At 43.3% G+C, this 19335-nt stretch overlaps 1 protein-coding gene across 2 annotated transcripts in view; it reads right to left on the reverse strand.

The window, feature by feature from the left end:
* Positions 1-3808: 3808 nt before the first annotated feature.
* Positions 3809-19335, reverse strand: part of zgc:92140 (uncharacterized protein LOC447854 homolog) — a 29049-nt gene continuing 13522 nt past the window's right edge. For both annotated transcript variants that reach the window (XM_062396191.1, XM_062396192.1), the window contains exons 2-6: positions 18347-18476; positions 9784-9869; positions 7777-7844; positions 7031-7091; positions 3809-5286 (exon numbers count right to left, since the gene is read on the reverse strand). In XM_062396191.1, coding sequence (XP_062252175.1) covers positions 5239-5286; positions 7031-7091; positions 7777-7844; positions 9784-9869; positions 18347-18437 — 354 coding nt within the window. In that variant the 5' untranslated portion in view covers positions 18438-18476 and the 3' untranslated portion in view covers positions 3809-5238. The remainder of the gene's footprint in view (positions 5287-7030; positions 7092-7776; positions 7845-9783; positions 9870-18346; positions 18477-19335) is intronic.

Here is a 19335-nt window from a genome sequence, read left to right on the forward strand (position 1 = left end):
AGCTTTTAAGTTGTAATTTCCCAGCACATAATGATCCTGTACCTTGAATCACCCCCCATTTTGTTTTCCAATGTAAACTGTTAATGGCATTAATAAAGCCCGTATATGAAGAAATTAGTCTTATTATAATTTTTATTACCCTATTTTGTTATCAGCATTATTATCAGAATTACTACTATTATTAATAGTGTACAGAGATAAAGATGTAGATAATATTGCTACCTATCCTAACTTAAGAGGATGAGCCATTAGGATGTCCCGCCATGCCATACGCTTGCAGATATAAAACACTGGCCCTCGTCCTTTTGACAGGCAAGAAGTGGGCCTCGCGGCAGTAGCTAGGTTAAGGTAAGAGGCTAGGATTGGGAATGCATTATACCAATTACTGATTCCACTAAGATAGCAATACAAACACGTGTGTGTGTGTGTGTGTGTGTGTGTGTGTGTGTGTGTGTGTGTGTGTGTGTGTGTGTGTGTGTGTGTGTGTGTGTGTGTGTGTGTGTGTGTGTGTGTGTGTGTGTGTGTGTGTGTGTGTGTGCATTCAATAAATAATTGGTCTTCACAACTAATTTGAATCACAAAGATATAATATTAAGAAGAGAAAAGCAGATGAGCCAACAGATGGTGCTGTTGTCTTATCCTTGAAGGTCTCTGTCCCTCTTTTCCCCAAATCCCATGCACAGTCTGGTTTGTGGGGAAACTCCATTTCAGACAGAGTGATGGGAAACTGCTCGTCCTCTTGTCAGGTGGTTGAGTCTTTGGAATTTGTTCCATGCTGAACATCTCTTGTTGCTGCTGCACTGTCTCATCAGGTGAGCCCAGGTCACCAGTCCTGCTCCAGGTACTGGCTGCTTGCTCGGCTAATGGGACTTTGGCAGACTGCAGTAACATATAATACGAGGGTCAAAGCAAAAGGCAACCAGGCTCTATGGTTATCATTTCCCACTCTACCTGCTGTGCTGGTCACTTCAGTGATGAAGCTGAACTGTCACATGTTGTGCTTATGGACACTGAGAAGATTGGTCCAGACGGTTGCATAATTGTTCATGGATAAAACATAGTGTGTTTACGCCGAACAATTAGCTCCCTGGGATTTAAGTAGGTCACTTCTTGTGGGTGTGCGGCTTGAATGCAAATGCATCTAATTCTAACTTCCTCAAGCCTTCGCCTCCTCCTCATGTGAGCCTTGCAACAAGGTAATCCAGAGTCGGGCTCTGCAGGGAGAGGCTTTACATACAAATGGATGGGGAGGAGAGAGGGCAGACTGAGGCACAAGAGACACAGGAATATAGGTAATGTATGAACTCGATGGATGGGAAATGTGGACATTTCCACACTGACAGAGAGCAAGTCATGAGGTCATGAGTCTAGTGCTGTCTCATTTCTAAAAGAATGTGTTTAGGTTTTGTGGAGGGAGACTCCCCAAAAGTGTGTTATAGGCAGCCAGGAACTGCTGGATAGAGTTGAGACACTGAGCAAGGGCCTGCTGCATCCAGGCAGGGATCCATCCTTCTGCCTCTCAGAGGTGACCTGGAGTTGACTCCTATTCTTTTTGTGGGCAAATCATGAGGCATGCACGCACACGCACACAAACACACACACAAACAGCCACAGCCACAGCCAAAGCCACACACACACACACACACACACGCACGCTTACTCACATGGATGCACACATGCACATTTCTGCCATGATGCAGCTAAATGTATCACTACATACTTCGGTCTGGAATCCCGAGCTCTGTTGTACCTTATAAAATGATTATGCCACAGTAATATGTAAAAATACAATCATCCTAAGAAAGTCAGAAAATACAGGGCTTATGTAAATGTTACAAAAAATGTATTTTGATCATGATATGTTTATATCATGATCAAAATATAAACAAATCTGCCAAGGGGAAATTAAAACCACAGGGACCTGCCTTCACTCATGAGCTGAGGTGGGTTTTATAATGTTTACATTAACATTAAACAACAGCGTAGCCCTCGGCATTAATGTTTCAGAGGCTGCAAACGGTGTTTCTGCATAAGTGATGTCTGAACATACTGCAGTTATTTACACACCATTAACCAACATTTTCAGTCATATGGGAATTTGGCCCTGATTTAAGTAACAATTGGGACTGGAATAACACTACAGCCAGGTACACGTACTCTCACATTACTGAGCTCTTTTTCACTTACACACACATATACAAACTGTCAAACAGACACACACACAAAGCAGGGAGGAGTGGCCTCTCTTTATTGGTACTAACACCAGGGTGGAAAGAACATTTTCTTGCCCATATTGCTGCCTGAGGTTAACGGGCAACATCGCTCTCTCCCTCGCTCCCTCGCTCCATCCCTCCCTCATTCTCACTTCTCAATCTCCCTCGTCTTAATTTCTCACTCTTACCGTGCCCACCTCTCTCTCCAGCCGTCTGCCTCCAACACACACATTTATGTCTGTGTGGGAGGGCCTTGCAGCGAGCCCTGGTGCACAGGGACCCTTTAAGGCTGCTGATGTGCACAGTGGCTGCTGATAGTGACCTTATGTGCCCCAGCGAGTGACTCACATTAGGCAATGAAGGAGAGTGTGTGCGTGTGTGTGTGTGTGTGTGTGTGTGTGTCTGTGTCTGTGTCTGTTAGTTTTTGTGTGTGAATTAGAGACTAGCTAATAAAGAAACAGCCAGGCTACTGAACTTTTCTTTCATAATGTGTTGATCAGCTTAACCATTCACACTCACTCAAAGCATGATGGCTTCCAGTGGCACAGTGTGTACAGTAGACTGCAGAGTTTGAACACACATCACATAAGAACTCAGGGTTTTTATACACTTATATACACCAAACATTATGTTATAATAATAATAGAGCTTTATAAATATAAAAGACACAAAAGCCGACCCTTACCCTATGAATTAAAAAATATCCATACAACAGATAAAAGGTTAGTCATGAAAGAATAAACAAAGATATATATAAACACTACAGTTGTGACATAATCTGAATCATGGCCACAGATTAAAATAATAACTACCATCCAATGGTTAGAGAGATTGTTATCCAACAAGAAGGTTCGGGGTTCCATCCCCACTCTCATACATCTGTATGCCGAAGTGCATTATTAGTGATTATAATTTACAACAGCCCACATCAGTTCTTCACCATATATTTGTTTAGCATTTCTTTGTCTATTATTTCAAACCTGCACTAATGGAGGTGTAAGCCACTTGGAGGCAGCAGCACAACTGACCTTGTTATTCACTGTAGATTCAATTAAATTGACATTTTTGGGGACGATAGTTAATATACAAACAAAAGAGGGATAAGTACAGAATCAGGGATATCGGTTATTGTGTTCTTTGAAAGTTATAAATCTCTTTTCCTTATTTAAAACACCCCTGAGCCGCTGAGTTTGAAGGATACTTGACTCGACAGTTACTGGTCTAAATTTGTATTATCTTGACACGATATCCTGGAGATATCCATCTCCCAAAAAGGGCTTTGTTTACATTTGTGAATAAATCGTTCACAATCCACATATATTGACATATGTTTGCCAATTTTGATTTCGTTTGTTGAAAGAACGTGCTATAATTTCAGTCAGTTCAGGCTGATATTGTACCAGCAGGTGGCAGAACACAGTCTCCCTGCTCTAAGTGAATCTGCTGTGACTACATGGCCTCAGGCATCATGACCACAGTGAAATGGACTGAGTTCACACTCCTCAGTCCACTGCCGGCATGACGGTACCCGATTACTCAGCTCTCTCTCCCTCGCACGCACGCGCACACTCACACGCACAAAGAGGACATCCACCTTAAGAGCTTCTGTTTTTATTTTTAATAGAAAAAAAGTATTCAAAATAATACAACAGGAAGTATCCATGATGATGATACATCAATAAAAATAAAAAAAACGTGATCGGGTCTGTGTCTCCAGGGCAACCATGCATCCTCACCTCAAGCTTGCCCGGTTCGCTGCATCAGGGACTGATGCAGCGAACCGCAAGGGACACACACACACACACAAGAGTGTGTGTGTGTGTGTGTGTGTGTGTGTGTGTGTGTGTGATCACTGAAATGAAGCAGATAGAGTTTTTAAGAATACCTCTAATCGATGCACACGACTGTCTTCTGGTGAAATGAAAGGGATACAACACTGTGAGTGTGTATTTGTGTGGTTGTGACGGAGAGAGTGTTGACAAATGTACAAAAAAAAAGACTCCATGGTGCGTGTGCACGTCAGTTAAGATCTGCTGTGTAAAGGTATAACAAATGAGGGCGGATTGGGTTGAGACTGATTCTCTGAATGATTGCAGCCTCAGTCTGCATGATGTGGTGGTGAGGAAGATAGTGGATAAGGATACACTACGAAGGAAGCCAGAAGACACACCAAAAAAAGAAAACGGGAAAATTAACTGAATGAGTTGCTGTGGCACAGAATAAAAAATTAAAAAAAGGTCCTTGACTTCAGAAGGCAGAAGGAGTATAGAGTTTCTAAATCACCAGCTTTCTCTCTATTCGCTTTTATTAAAATATCCAAAATGTACCCCTTTTTCTTCTCCTACTTCCTTCAGCCTCCCTCCCCCCTGCTCTCTGTCCCCGGTGGCCGGCCTGGCTGTAGGTCGGCAGGTCGAAAAGTCCAGTGAGGATCCTGGTGAATTTACGTAGCCCCTTCAGCATCTTCTCCTCTTGTGTGTCTCTCAGTACTTCACACCAAGTCAACTTGTCCTCACCTGGTCTCCATATTTGTGAGTTCCTTTGTCCAAATGCAGGGCTTAAATATTCGGGATCAAGAAGGACAGACACAGAGGGACAGAAGTAGGGCCGAGGAGCTGTCGTCCTGCTGGAGGGAATAAGTCAGGTTGTCCTCTCTGTTCAGGACCATGTGTGACCATCCATCTACCTCTGTCTGTCCCTTCATCGCACTGCCACCTCCATCTCTCCGCCCAGGGGCCTGAGGTGACAAGGTGCTAAGAGAGGAGGGTTGAAGTCTCTGAAGAAAGTTCTCTTCATCTCATTCTCTCTCTCTTTCTTTCATTCTTTCACGTATCCCCCACTTAAAATACTATCTTTGCCATATCTTCAAACCATCACACAATCAATCCTACTGTTAAAACACTGATTCAAATCTCTCTTACTCTCATGGACACACGTATGCATTTATACACACACACACACACGCTCTCTCTCACTCGCATAAACACAGTGTGGCTCTCTGTGGGGGTGTATTCTGGGGGCCTCTGTGCTATGTCCCATCTTCCTCCTCCTCCTGCTCCGAACAGTAGTCTCGGCCCTGCAGAGAGAGGAAGAAGAGATAATATGAGATGTGCAGAATTATTTTTTTAAATCCAATTTGTTCCAGTTAAGCATGTTCATCAATAACTTTAAATGACTCTCTGAACTGTAGACAACCCCCCCCCCCCCCCCCGTGCACCTGTTACTCCCATCACGTTTAAACAAACCTGTGTCTATTTGCAGGAACTGGCACAGAAAACACTGGATGAGGCAGCTAAGTGCTGGGAGCTGGGCAGTTATGTTGTTTTGTTTCTTTAGACATAATGAGGAGTTGACTCCGCTGTTTTCCTCTCCTGTCCAGAGCTCATCTGACAGCCTGTCAAACTCCTCACTCTACAAATACGGTTTTATAATGCTGGCTGTAGCGGCGACGCAATAAAAAACAGTGGTGGAGAGCGCAAATAAGGGAGCCTAAGTATCCCGAGGTACTTAAATTACATTTTAGGTACTTTCAACTCCCTTTCAAATTCCGCAAAATTTTTATGAAAACATTGCACATTTCATTTCTATAAATGTATTAGACAGTTTAATGTATCTTTTACTGCTGAATTTCGATTCAACTAGTTTTAATTGAACCTGTGTTGGCCACATTTTTGGGCAGAGAAGCAATCACAACCTGCAAATACTTTGTATGACCTTATAAAGTAGATGTCAAAAAGTCATGTTGTGTCTGTTTTTGGTCTCCGTCACGGACGGACAGAACTGCCATAGATGCAACATGTTTAAATACTTATATATTTACATCTGGAGTGGTTCCTCTCTAAGGAGACCGCCATGTTGTTTTTACAGTAAAAACTGACAAACTAAAAACCTTTTGAGTTTTTCTGACAACTGAAGGCTACCACAGGTTCTCTCTCATGTTTGGAAGCGGAAGGTGAGGTGAGGGGTATTCAGCTGCAATATGTAACTTCACCACTAGATGTCACTAAATTCTACACACTGAACCTTTAAAGCTCCTACAAGGGACTTTTCATTTATGTTGCTTTTAGCGCCTCTGTGGACAAAAGCTGTAGTGTCTCCATCACCTCCTGGCGTTAAAGCCTCGGCCTGGCCAGTGGCTGCTTTTGTTTCGGACGGAGTGGAAAAAGGATACAGCTGAGAACAGGATTCAGAGAAATGATGCAATGTATCTTTTTGTTGCTGTATAATATGACAAGATTACAAATTTGTTTTAATATCGTTCATACACTCATCAAAAAGCCAATCTTCTCCCCGATTGTCTGTTTGGCTGTTGTGGGTCATAAAGAGGCAGCTATATTAAAATGAGACTGATTCATAACCAGTAAACAGCTTCTTGTAGCAGGTTTAAATCAGATTTTGGATGCAGGACTTTTTTTTTGCTAGACTAGATTTTGTATAATGTAGATATTTCTGCAGTAAAAGGAACTTGATTGTCCCCACACCCCCCACTGCACTAACAACACAGGCCATTTTAAAGGCAGCACTGAAAGATTACATGGATCATAGATATGTAAATATCCAAAAGCCGAAACCGGCCTTTACTCGCTGTAATGAGTAATTCAACTGGCTGACAAACAGTATTTAGTTCAGTGACACCCCCCTCACACATGCAGGGCAAAGTGTTGAGATCAAAAGCAGAGTGACAATGCAGACTCGTGGATATGTTGTTGTTGTACAGCCTGTCTCTTTAAATCTTAAGACCCAGCTGTTCCCCCCCAAAAAAAACCTTAAGTGCGTGAAAACACTCATATTATATTCAACCCCCTATACACTCTTTTCACCTTCTCAATCTTCTCATCCAGCAACCTGAAGAATTCCTGCTGGCTCTCTGACGTGTGAATACTGAGAGCGACGGAGAGGGGCGACAGGGAGGTTGAGAGAGGAAGTTGGATGTTGGAGAAGAGGAGGAGGAGGAGGAGGAGAAGGGAGGCAAGAAATACATCATGAGAATTTTCCATTACACCCCCCACACACAGCACAAACACACACGTACACACAATCCTGCCTGCAGTGTGAGAAATCCATGGCTGTGAGGCTGAGGAGGAATTTAAATGATTATTTTCCAAAGAATTAACCCAATCCTTCCTCCAGAGGTTAAATACTGAGCACCCACCAGGTACCAAGCACATATATATATATATAGTATATACTGTATTCATATGTGCAGTGGGGTCTGTTCTGCAAAACTGGTGATTTATCAGCACACAGTCTGGATTTGGCCAAGAGACAGTAAAACAAAATATTATTTATTTCACAGGTAATATTAACTGATTTTAAGTTGCATCTTAATGGACATAAAAACATTATGGACATTAAAGTTAAGAAGAAGAGTTCAGCCACAGATGTCTTATAGGAAGATAGATATAGAACCACCATGAATGTTGCTGTTGGTTTATTATAAATATGATTTGTCCACGCAGTGACCACCACTGGGATGCTTAAGTCATCAGAATCCCCCATAGATCAGATAGTTTACATACATTTCCTCCCGACAGTGACAGTGTGCCGGCAGCTGAGGGCCACTTACCTCGACTTGGTGTTTGCTCCAGCGAGCTCTTTCTGCTGCTTGCCCCTGCACTGTACATTACTCTTCTCCTGAAACACACACAAGTTTCCATTATCAGCTGATAAAGCAGTTAAAAAACAAACAGCTCATATCAGCGGACAGCCACACCACCGAGTGCCACGTTCGAGCCTGCATTATCAAATTACCTCCTCGCCCAGCTGGCACTGCACTACAGCCACGAGACACAGATATAATGTATTCAGGTCTAATAAAACATGAAGGCTGGTCACCTCGCACACTTTCCATGTTATGCTGCTGTCACTTTTTATTCAAACTCCAGCATCCATTCGAACGTGGGGGGAAAAGACTAGATTGTGAACTCTAATGACTCCTTCTATTTCAAAATATACAGTCGAGAAGCGCACCAGACCGTCTGAAATAGTTTATCTCATGATCCAGCAGAATCATTCTAGAGCTGTCGGTAAAGTTCGTTGTTTTGTCATGAAAATGGAGGACGCTAGCGAGCAGAGCTGCCCTGAGCGAACATCATGACACCAACGTGTCCGAGAAGCAGCTTGTGGACGTATTGTGGGTTCTTCACCGTTAACAGCAAAGTAACGAAGATGGGTAAGGCTGTTTGTACCGTGCGATCTGTGGGCTCCCCATGTTAGCTCTCCCACCAAGCGAGGCAGCGGAGGAGGTTCCAAAGACAAGCGGAAAACAATTAGCTCGATTCGAAACAAATAGCGTGGCATGTCCGATTCATTTGAACTTTATTTCTGGAAGCAGTGACAGCTGCTGCAGGCTTTGTGCTGTTTCCTGCCACAGTAAAACATTTGCAGCGATCAATCGGCAAATACTGTCAGCGGCATCTTTCACCAGCCACTGAGCAGGAGTTCCTGTTTCAAAGAAAACACCCACAGTAGAGTCAGGTGTGAAGAAACACATTCTGCCCTGACCACATGAGCCTGAGGGTAAAATCTGGAAAGTTGGCTTTTAGGTTAGGCTAGTTTTTTATTCAGGCGAGAGGTGGAGCAGCTGGGTGCAGCAGCTAGTGGCAGGAAGTGACGTATTAACTCCACTGCAGAGATCAGGTGATTTTCTTGACAACACACAGACATCGAAGTCTGCTTTAATCACCGGAAACTCTCTTGACATCTTCGTCCGAGTCTTCTACGAGTGTGACACCGCTATTTCCCTGGGAGATATTTGTTTTCTTTTCTTTTTTGCGTTTGTCGCGTGTTAGACGCTTCATCAAACCTTCCCACTCTCCCGAGGCAACAACCATTTCAACAACAGAGGACAGAAACCTCTGCTGTGACCCAAGTCAAGCTGTGTGTTTGATAGAAGGCTTTTTTCTGAGCTCTGGTTATATCATTTGTGGCCGAGTGGCACTGCTTCTGTTTTTTAATCAAGATGTAAAGGTACTCCGGTTATTGTTTCACTACTTTGCCAGGAGGCCGGGCTGAAAGACCTGATTCACTGAGCAAACAACCCAGCTCTCACTTCACACCACTACACCTTGCAGTCACTTCATTTGTTTCGGAGGCTGAATGGGCCTGAGCTCTTTAATTATTCACGTTATTACGCCGGGAGGATTGAACAGCCGTGTTATCTGAAAAGCTGTTATCACAAAATGACCTCACCACTGTCACTCCATTCAGAAGGTTTTCGCAGGATGGGGTCAACAGAGCGATCAGCCCACACATTCCACACACGCCAACACGCCGTCTCTACCTGCGTGTGTGGCTACTCCTTGTGTGTTTGTGTGCGTTTGTGCTTGTGCAAGAGACGATAAGTGTGTATGGAGGCTGGGGAGACTGACGGAAGAAGCCTTTGGACACAGACGCGAGCCTGTTCGCTTGAGTTGATGAACTGTCAGAAAAAAGGTCTGCATCTGGATGTGAATGACAGGTTGTCAGTGCCTGTTTGTGTGTGTGTGTGTGTGTGTGTGTGTGTGTGTGTGTGTGTGTGTGTGTGTGTGTGTGTGTGTGTGTGTGTGTGTGTGTGTGTGTGTGTGTCTCTCACCAGGTTCTCCTGGTTGCGTGCATTCACTCGGTTTTCCTCTCCCCTCATGTACTTCACCTCCTCCACTCCTTTCATCTTGTATTCATCTGAGGAGAGAGAAAGAGGGGTATGATTAAGGAAGGGGCAGAGACGCAGGAGGGAAATGAGCGACGACATGTATCTATGAGGCGTCTCACGGAGAGGAGACATTGAGCAGACTCTCTTCATGCATCCTGATCAATATGATGTGAAAGGCTAAGATAACTAAACCATAATCATAATCCTCTCTTCTTCTCCTCTGCGCACTGCATTATATCAAGACCAGTGATTCCATCGATTCAATTTATAATTTGTTCAAGGTAATCCGATACCCGAGACATGACCCAGTGTTTCAGAAAGTGGATATGGTGGCTGAGGTATGAAGTTATTCATCATATCCTTTCCATTTTACATGCAGCAGCTCATCCACGGGAGGAGAAAGCGACAGCAGAGAGCTGGCGACAGGAAAGCGCACATGTTGCATGGACACGACAAACAAGTGGAGAAGGGAAACGGGGAAAAGATAACGAGAGAGAAAGCTGAAGGGGATTAAAGATCAGTTGAACAGCTCCTGGGCTACATGGACAGCTTAGACAGTTACGACAAGCTCAGCGGCGGCGAGGCTGGTAACACCTCCATGAGACTGCGCGGCACCATCAGCGCGCCCAGAGCTGTGCGTTCGGAATCACAGCTGAAGATAAAAATTCAGGCTAAATGAAACCTCTCACTATTTCGAGGTTACTCATATTTAAATACTGATTAAACCCTTTGTAATTGAACTAATGGCTAAGATAAGCAGTGATATATAACCAGAACTACACCCAATCAATTGTCAAAGTCTAAAAAGCATAGACATCAGAAATAGAGAATAAATAAATGTAGAAACGAATAAAGAAATAAATGTAGAAATACAGAAATAAATAATAAATTAAATGAATATATGTCAAATACATAAATTAATTATTGTAAAAATAAAGAAATGTAGCTATACAGAAATAGCCTATTTCAATCCAAACTGTAATTCATTTAGCATTTATCTATGTATTCAGTCAATTTTTTGTGCATTCATCATTTCCTTTATAACTATTATGTAAATGTGCTCATGGGAATCACGTGGGATCATGAGAGTTGTTGTCTTTACCTCCATTGCCGATGAAAATCTACCTCACGCGACTCAGACGCATATCCTGCTCATGGATGATGGATATTTTTACCAAGACAAACAGTGTAAGGACAAAAAAACAGAGAAAGACCAGACACATGAAGAAGAATCCCCAGTGATGCTCCGAGGTATCACATCGAATCAGATCATTTCTAATAACCCTATATGAGCAGCTTTCAGAGCAAACCCCACCTCACCTTGAGCAGAACAACACAATGTCACCTCACCTGACTCCCTGATTGTTGTACATTTAACTGATTAAGTAGCAGCCGATACGCTGATACACAGACAAACAAACATGAACGCCCAACACCTTATCTGCTGCACACTTTGTATTTTGCCCTCATTTGATCAGCAATCTGTCTGTCTAACCATATCGCCCCTCCCTCTGCTTTCATGCACACAATCCACCCAGCACAGAGATCGCCTGTGTCTGCTTGTATCAGAGAGATCATGTGCGTTTCGACATCTAACATGTGCATCACTGCCGAGCCTAATAACAGCCTCACTGTCAGATAGACGCTGCTGATTGGTATTAACCTGAGAAAGTCACAAGAAGGGACTCTAGCACAGTTTGTCTCAGGAATGTAAACATGTCGGAGCGAGGCAGCTCCTGTCTGAACATGCCGACACACACATGCACACGGTAACACACACAGTTTTTTGAAGGCTCCCCAAGCTTAGATTTGCTCGGTAAACATGCAGCACATGTGGTGCTACAGCAGGAGACAGAATTAAGAGCCATTTCCTTTGCTCTTCTGCATGATACAGGGGCAATCCACCTGAATTTCAAGCTACTCAATCTGCAGCTTTAGGTGGAATCCTGGATGGGACCTGGGAAAGTGAGCCACCGCTACGGGCACTGCACGTAAATCTAAAAGGACATTTTCAAGCAACATCTGAGAGAAAAGATGTCTATTAAATTTTATAACCTGGGTGAGCTGCAGCTCGACTGAACGTTCTGCTGCTGGTACAGGATCGTAACTTAGCTTAATGTGACAAGTATAGACAGATCAAAGTGACCCAGCTTCCACCGATCAGGACTCATCACATCACAGACCTCGCTTCAATTTAGATAGGAGCAAAAACTGGTCATGCTCTGTGTGTGTGTGTGTGTATGTGTGTGTGTGTGCGGCAGTAATTGTCACAGGAAATGACAAGGGTGTTTCGTCACGCCGGGTTCGCTTTGGGAGGGGGAGACGGCGAGAGAGAGAGAGAGAGAGAGAGAGAGAGAGGGGGAGAGAGAGAGAGAGAAAGATGAGAGGGAAGAACTATTATAAGAAGCCATGATTTTGTGATGTGGAAATCTTTCTCATCTCTGATTAGAGACCAGAGCGCTCCAATGACCTTAGGGGGCCGTCAGTCACTCTGCGTTTTTCTATTTCACATAAAGCTGCGTCTTTGAAAGTCATTTTATGCAAGTACTGTGTTTTTATAGGTGTGAGTCATATTTACATAGCCTTCTTTGTGTGTTTGTGTGCGCGTGTGCGCGTGCTCGCTCCCACAGCCCTTGCCGGCATGTCTGTCCTGTGGCTATGTCACTCTGTCCTTCCTGCTGTGTCCTCCCTCTCAGCCACTCGGGCTCCAGGCCATCACCAGCCTGGCCATGACATTTACACCTGAACACCAAGTGTCAACACTTACTCACACACACCAAGCAATAATCTGAAAAAAGAAAATTGTAAATACTGTGCACATTATTCCGAGCACAGATTAATGTCCTTTCGATGGTGGAAATAAAATGATGACAACCTATAAGGGCAAAATTGCAATTTTTATTTGCAATATTTGCCAATATTCTGTCTGTTACTGAAGCAAAAGAGAAAATACTGATACTGAGCCGTTTAAAATTGATGTCGACTTCCTGTGAGTTCATCAGGGAGGCACTGAAAACACCAGACCACAGCAAACTGATGTATGTCACACAGTAAAACCATCAGTCACTGAGCATCTGACTTTCTCTGCTGCTACTGATCAAATATTTTTATCAGATACATTTCTAAGGAAACATTATTTTAAATCATATGTATTATTTACTTATACATCAACCCTTAAGATCCAAGTAGTGACATTCATCTGATTAGTTTAATGTAACATAATAATTCACACATTTTGTGGTTTCTTGGGCAACAACTAATGATCTGTATTATTTTAATACCTCATTTAGTCTATGAACTGTCAGAATGCAGAGAAAATGCCTGATTGAATTTTCCACGACTAGCTTCAAATGTGTTTTTACTTTAGCAACAGACCAGAATTGAAAATACAATACAACTATCATGTATAACTAGGAAATCCACTCACAACACAACAGTGTCGGGAGCTTTTACTCAGAAATATTTGAGATGTGGGGGGCCACACCTTGTTGATGAGACAGGATGGAGGAGAAGGACCAGACTGGCTGGAGGTGACAGAAAAAAGAAAACCTAGGAGGTTGATGGTTCAACCTCAAGGCAGCAGAGACCACTTCAGGTTTCACTCCTGTCGACCAAGAACACAAACCAGAGGCTGGTCCCATGAATCTGGGTTCCTGCTGAGGCTACAGATGGGAGAGTCAGAATCCTTGCATGAACAGAATTAGTCCATGGATCCAACCTGCCTCGTGTCAAGAGCCCAGGCTGCTGCTGGTGTAACTGGGCGTGAAATATGCTCTCGGTGTCTAAGTCAATCATCACTTGAGTACCTTTTTGTAAATCTTGTGCATTTGTCTGTGGTCGAAAATTTACTAGGGACGGGAATCGGCAGAGACCTCCCGATACGATTCTATCACGATACTTAGGTGGTTCGATATTACGATTTCTTGCGATTTTTTTTTTTTTTTAAATACTGGACCATTGAAAACAGTTGAATCATACCTTCAAATATAACACAGTCAAATTCACTTAGAGCTTTACAAGTTTTATTTCAAATATTAACATTAACCTTAATGACAGCCGGGCAACCAATCGAGAATATAAATAAAAATGTGCCCTATTATTGTATAGTCAACTGCACATAAACTGACAGATTAAGAAATGTATACCAGTTAGGCTACTTTTAAACAATAAATAAAAGGTAAATTAAATAGAATAAATAAAAGTTTACTTAAAATATAGACTTTGAAATAAACAAAAAGTAGGCTATGCTTCACTGTTGTTTGCATGCAATAAATATGTTTAAAAAAAAAAAAAATCACAAGAATTGGGATTCGTAACTGAATCGATTTTTTCCCCCATCCCTAAAATGTACCATCCTCAAATGGCTACTTTCACCATGATAATACACCGTGTAAAAAAGGAAAGTATTCTCACAATGTTTTCATAAAGATGGCAATGAGTCATCGAAACCCTCCGTCACCAGATCCAAATCCCACTGCAAATATTTGGGATGAGGTAGAACAGTAAGAACAGGAGATTCCCACCGTGACTGTGCAGCTGACAAATGTGCAGAAATAAGACGTTTTTCTGAGGCTCTATGAAGAATCCAGATAAACTGCTCACAGTCTCTGGTTGCCGCAGACGTCGGCTTCGTAACAACGACAAGGCCGAATGGAGGAGAACGTTTGCATGGATTCACTTTGCTGGCTCCCTGTTCCATCTGTGGATTCTATAAGCAACACATGTCATAGTGGAAATGGTAGAGATCTCAGGACTCAGGCTTTTCCATGAACTTTGCTGCACCGACAGTAAAGAGACCTCTCTTACTGTCCTCGGAAGATAAACCCCATAATAAATATTGGTTTATGTGGCGTGGGGAAACAAGTCCTATAAGGCCCGGACACAGAGACGTATACATCTGATGTTCTGTGATCACAGCAAAATGCCTTAGGCCTTGTATTAATATGATCTGTGCTGTTTATGCCACAGTATGTGCGTGTTTGTGTGTGTGGGTACACACACACTGTGCTCAGAAGCTGTATTTGTTGTGACTTCTTGTTCTTCAAAGAGGCAGAAAGGAAGTGTCTTTCATTCAAGGATGTACCTTCTCTCTTCAAACCTTCAACCGTGCATTAGAAAATACTTGCAAGGACGAAGCGCCCATTCAGTGATGTGATAAAACAAAGCTTGACATCAATGACATGTCAGCTTTTCTTTGAGGAACTAAACGGAACAATCAGTTTGAAGTAATCCTGTTTTATTTACTGGGAGTAAAACATAAAAGCCATTTATCCATTTACAGGTGTCTTAGTCAACATGTCGTCTTTATTTAAGGCTGGTTCCTCACAGTTATCCAGGGAGAGAGAGACATCATGTTCAGTCAGAGCAACAGACGGAATCTTAAACTCCCCCAAAAAAGCAAATTGCTAAAACAAACATTGAAATATGCAGCCTGCTGTGTTGTGTATACATGTTAGGGGTGCCATGCGCCCTAACATGTATACACAACACAGTTGTATATACATGTTAGGGGTGCCATGCGCCCTAACATGTATACACAACACAGTTGTATAACCACTCAGCACTCTGACTGTGATTACTGCCGACATCAATAGCATAATGTTATGGAGAGTGTTGCTATTTTCCCTCTTCGTCCCTCAGTGTTTGTGTAATGGAGCTCGGCCTTTTCCGGTTATTGTGCGAGAGAGGGGTGGTGGAGGTGGAGGTGGGGGGGGGGGGGGGGTTAGGGTTAGTGGCATGAGTTAAACAGAGCAGGCAGCCACAATATCTGGGACACACACACACACACACACACACACACACACACACACACACACACGCACACAAACAAGCACGACAGCCTGACTGGCAGACAATCTGTTGGAGGATCAGCATGAGCAAGAAAAGGAATCTCTGTCCAACTAAATACACTGATACGCAGAAAACACAAACATGCATATGTGACTTGTTCGGTCGCACACTGACCAAGTCTACTGGGGGCACATTCATGTGCGGAGGCGGACTGACTGACAAGAACCAACAAATCCTTTCCGCCTCGATCATGAAAAGTACACCGGATGTTGCGAGCCAGTTCAGCTGAGTTTGGAAAGGGCAGCAAGTTAAGTTGGAACGAATGACTGCACAGTACGTGACGATGACTGAAACACTGGAAAAACGAAATGAGTTGATGAAGATCAGATAGAGAAGTAGAAGGGAGTCAAGAAAGGCAGTGTTATTGGGGGTTGTGGCCTGGGATAACTCTAATCCACACTATCCAGGTCATTTGTCTTCCATGTCTCACACACACACACACACACGCATACGCATACGCACACACACACGTACACACACAACAGTAAGACTGGGGGATAGGATGAAGAGAAAGGGGGAGAAAAGAGGAGGGGGGGTGAAAGGGCACGTTAGGTTCTGACCTAATGTTGTGTAAGAGAAGAGAGGAAAGGGACTGGAGAGAAGAGACACTGGGAGATGAAGGCAGGAAGAGGGGGGGAGAGGGTGTAGAGACCCAAAATAGAGAGAGAGAGAGAGAGAGAGATACAGAGAAAGAGGAAGGGAAGAATGAGGCCTTGAGCAGGGGAAGGGAAGAGGCCATCCGAACGTGACAGAGAAGTTGAGCAGAGAGAGAGAAAAAGAGAAGAGAATCAGCGTCAACACACTTCCTCTCTCAAGGAATCACGCTCCCCTCCTCTCATCTCTCTCTCCTCTCGACTCCCGCCTCGGTCTGAGGCTTGAGAGGAGGGAGGTTAGCGGGGGGAGGAGGATGGCGGGGACGTGTCGGAGGCAGAATAGAGGGGAAGAGAAAGAGCAGCGAGTCAAGAAGAGGTCACGGAAAAAGGGAAAAGGTGGTGAAGAAGAGGGGGGAAGAGGGGGGAGAGGGAAGGAGGGATGATGGAGAGATAGAGAGCGAGAGGACCTCCTGTGGATCGTCATCTGCCACATCCATCTGCCTGTGACCAGTTATACCAGAGTGTTGCTCCTAATTCTTAATCGCTGTTAATCCCTCGTCCATCATCTCTCTCGCACTCAGGCTTTCACTTTCGGCCCCGTCCCTCACTGCTGTCGCTGCTATAATTAAAGCTGCACTGTAACTTAAAGTCGGTGCAGATTAATCTGTTTATGATGTTTCCTTGAATTGATTCTGGTCATTTACAGCACATATAACATCTTGATCAGGTTCACAGTTCTGTCCACATGTCAACCCTGTCCTGAAATGAATTATACACAATATTGTTCGACCAGGATTTCAAGATTTTTAAATATTCTGTTCAGAAACATGTAAAATTGAAAAAAGTAGCAAATTCTCCACCTAAAGAAGCCAGAGTTTGAGCATCTTGCCATTTTTGCTTGAGAACTGACAAACAATTGATTGTCTGTTGAGTTAATCCAGTGACTAATACACTTGTTTCCACTCTTATTTGGCTCGCATATTCGAGTTGTGAGTCCAGAAGTGTTGTTCCTTTTTTTTCTCTATTTCATCTGAATAGTTAGAGGCTTGAAAAGGTAAAACTATTCAGTGTTTCACAGAAAAAGCTAAAATTACAGAACAGCTATCAAAATGTGTCTTTGTCAAGCTTTAAAATGTTTTTATTTATTTCTTGTTATTTCATCTCCAATCGAGCCTCTTCTAGGGGTACTCCAGAAATTTAATCTATATCCAAAATACTGAGACACATTTAAAAAAGAATGGCTCAAATCAAAGCGATAGAGGCCAAGATATTCTGACTTGTGTGAAACCACTGAATCACATGTGGAAACAGTGTAAAATTCATTTTTCTAGCTTCAAATAACTAATTGAAACTAAACGTATCAAAACGCTGTGGGATAAGAACTACCTAAAATGACAGAATCCATCTTTCACAGAATAATGTATTTCACTTGTAGAACGAAAAGGAGACACCTGAGAGAGACACGACCCTGCAGCATCACTAACCAGCTACTTCCTCTTACATCAACTCTCCGCTCCCTGTAATAAAACTGATTGCAGTGTTACTTTGTGACAGTTATTGTTCGAAATGGAGAACTGAAACACACTGAGCTATAGTGAGGAAAATACATTGTGAGGGCAGACAGGGCAATGGATCAACCCTGGGCCATTAACTGAGTGAAATGGAGCTGTGGATCTTTTATTGACGTCCCTGTGTGTTAGCATGTCTGGACGCGTGTGTGTGTGTGTGTGTGTGTGTGTGTGTGTGTGTGTGTGTGTGTGTGTGTGTGTGTGTGTGTGTGTGTGTGTGTGTGTGTGTGTGTGTGTGTGTGTGTGTGTGTGTGTGTGTGTGTGTGTGTGTGTGTGTGTGTGTGTGTGTGTGTGTGTGTGTGTGTGTGTGTGTGTGTGTGTGTGTGTGTGTGTGTGTGTGTGTGTGTGTGTGTGTGTGTGTGTGTGTGTGTGTGTGTGTGTGTGTGTGTGTGTGTGTGTGTGTGTGTGTGTGTGTGTGTGTGTGTGTGTGTGTGTGTGTGTGTGTGTGTGTGTGTGTGTGTGTGTGTGTGTGTGTGTGTGTGTGTGTGTACAGACCTGTGAAGAGGTCTCCATTGCTGTAGGCCTTGCCGCGTCCCTCCTCATCGTTGGGCACGGCCGACACCTGCTTGGCCGAGGTGCAGCCCATGGCCTCACACTCTGAAACCTCTCCTCATCGCACTCTCACCTGAGCCAAGGACGGAGAGAAGAGCTTTTATAAATCACGACAAACACAATCAAATGAACAACGCCGCTATTCTGTTCCTACATTGTACTTTAAAAAGGTATCATGTCTCTAAAGTTCTGCAGTGTTTGTTCAGCAACAGTCGCGGACACAAGCCAACTTTGTCCTCTCTGCTCTAAACAAACTGGAGCAGTCGATGTAAAACACTGTGCAGTGTTTTCTCACTGCAAACACTTCAGTGTTAAATTCAACACTTGTTGTCTCGAAAAATACATACAGCTACATTCTGGCGTTCGTGTATATATAGTTACAAGGCAGGAAACCTACAACAGATTTGTTCTTTCCACTTCACACAAGTGTCTCACTCACTCCGGCTGCTCAGAGCCACCAGCACAGAGCGAGTCATCATAATACACAGAAAGTGAAGTGAGCATTCAACGGGACCTGTGGCAGGTTCTTACTTGAACCTCGAGGTTCTTTTCAAAAGGTTAAACTTGACCATCGTCATCGTACGTGAAGAGCATGAGCAGCGGGGAGGTCCAGTGGGTGAAATTAAAAACGTGATCTGATTTGAAGTTGGTCGTTCATGAGATATGGATCGTTTATCTGAACACATTCATTATTTCTAAAACTTCAAAATATTGCAGTAGCCGGCTGACACAGCATCTACACAAACAGAACAGTGTATATCACATTTCATTTAACTGGCGCTTTTATCCAAAGCTACTTACAATAAGTGCATTCAACCATGAGGGTTCAAACCCAGAACAACAAGAATCAGGTAAGTACAATTGCTTCCAAAAAGCCGAACTACAAAGTGATACATGTAAGTGCCATATAAGTGCAACTTCATTTTATTTAA

Source organism: Platichthys flesus, chromosome 9, assembly GCF_949316205.1.
Source record: "Platichthys flesus chromosome 9, fPlaFle2.1, whole genome shotgun sequence".
In the NCBI taxonomy this organism is placed as follows: Eukaryota; Metazoa; Chordata; class Actinopteri; order Pleuronectiformes; family Pleuronectidae; genus Platichthys; species Platichthys flesus.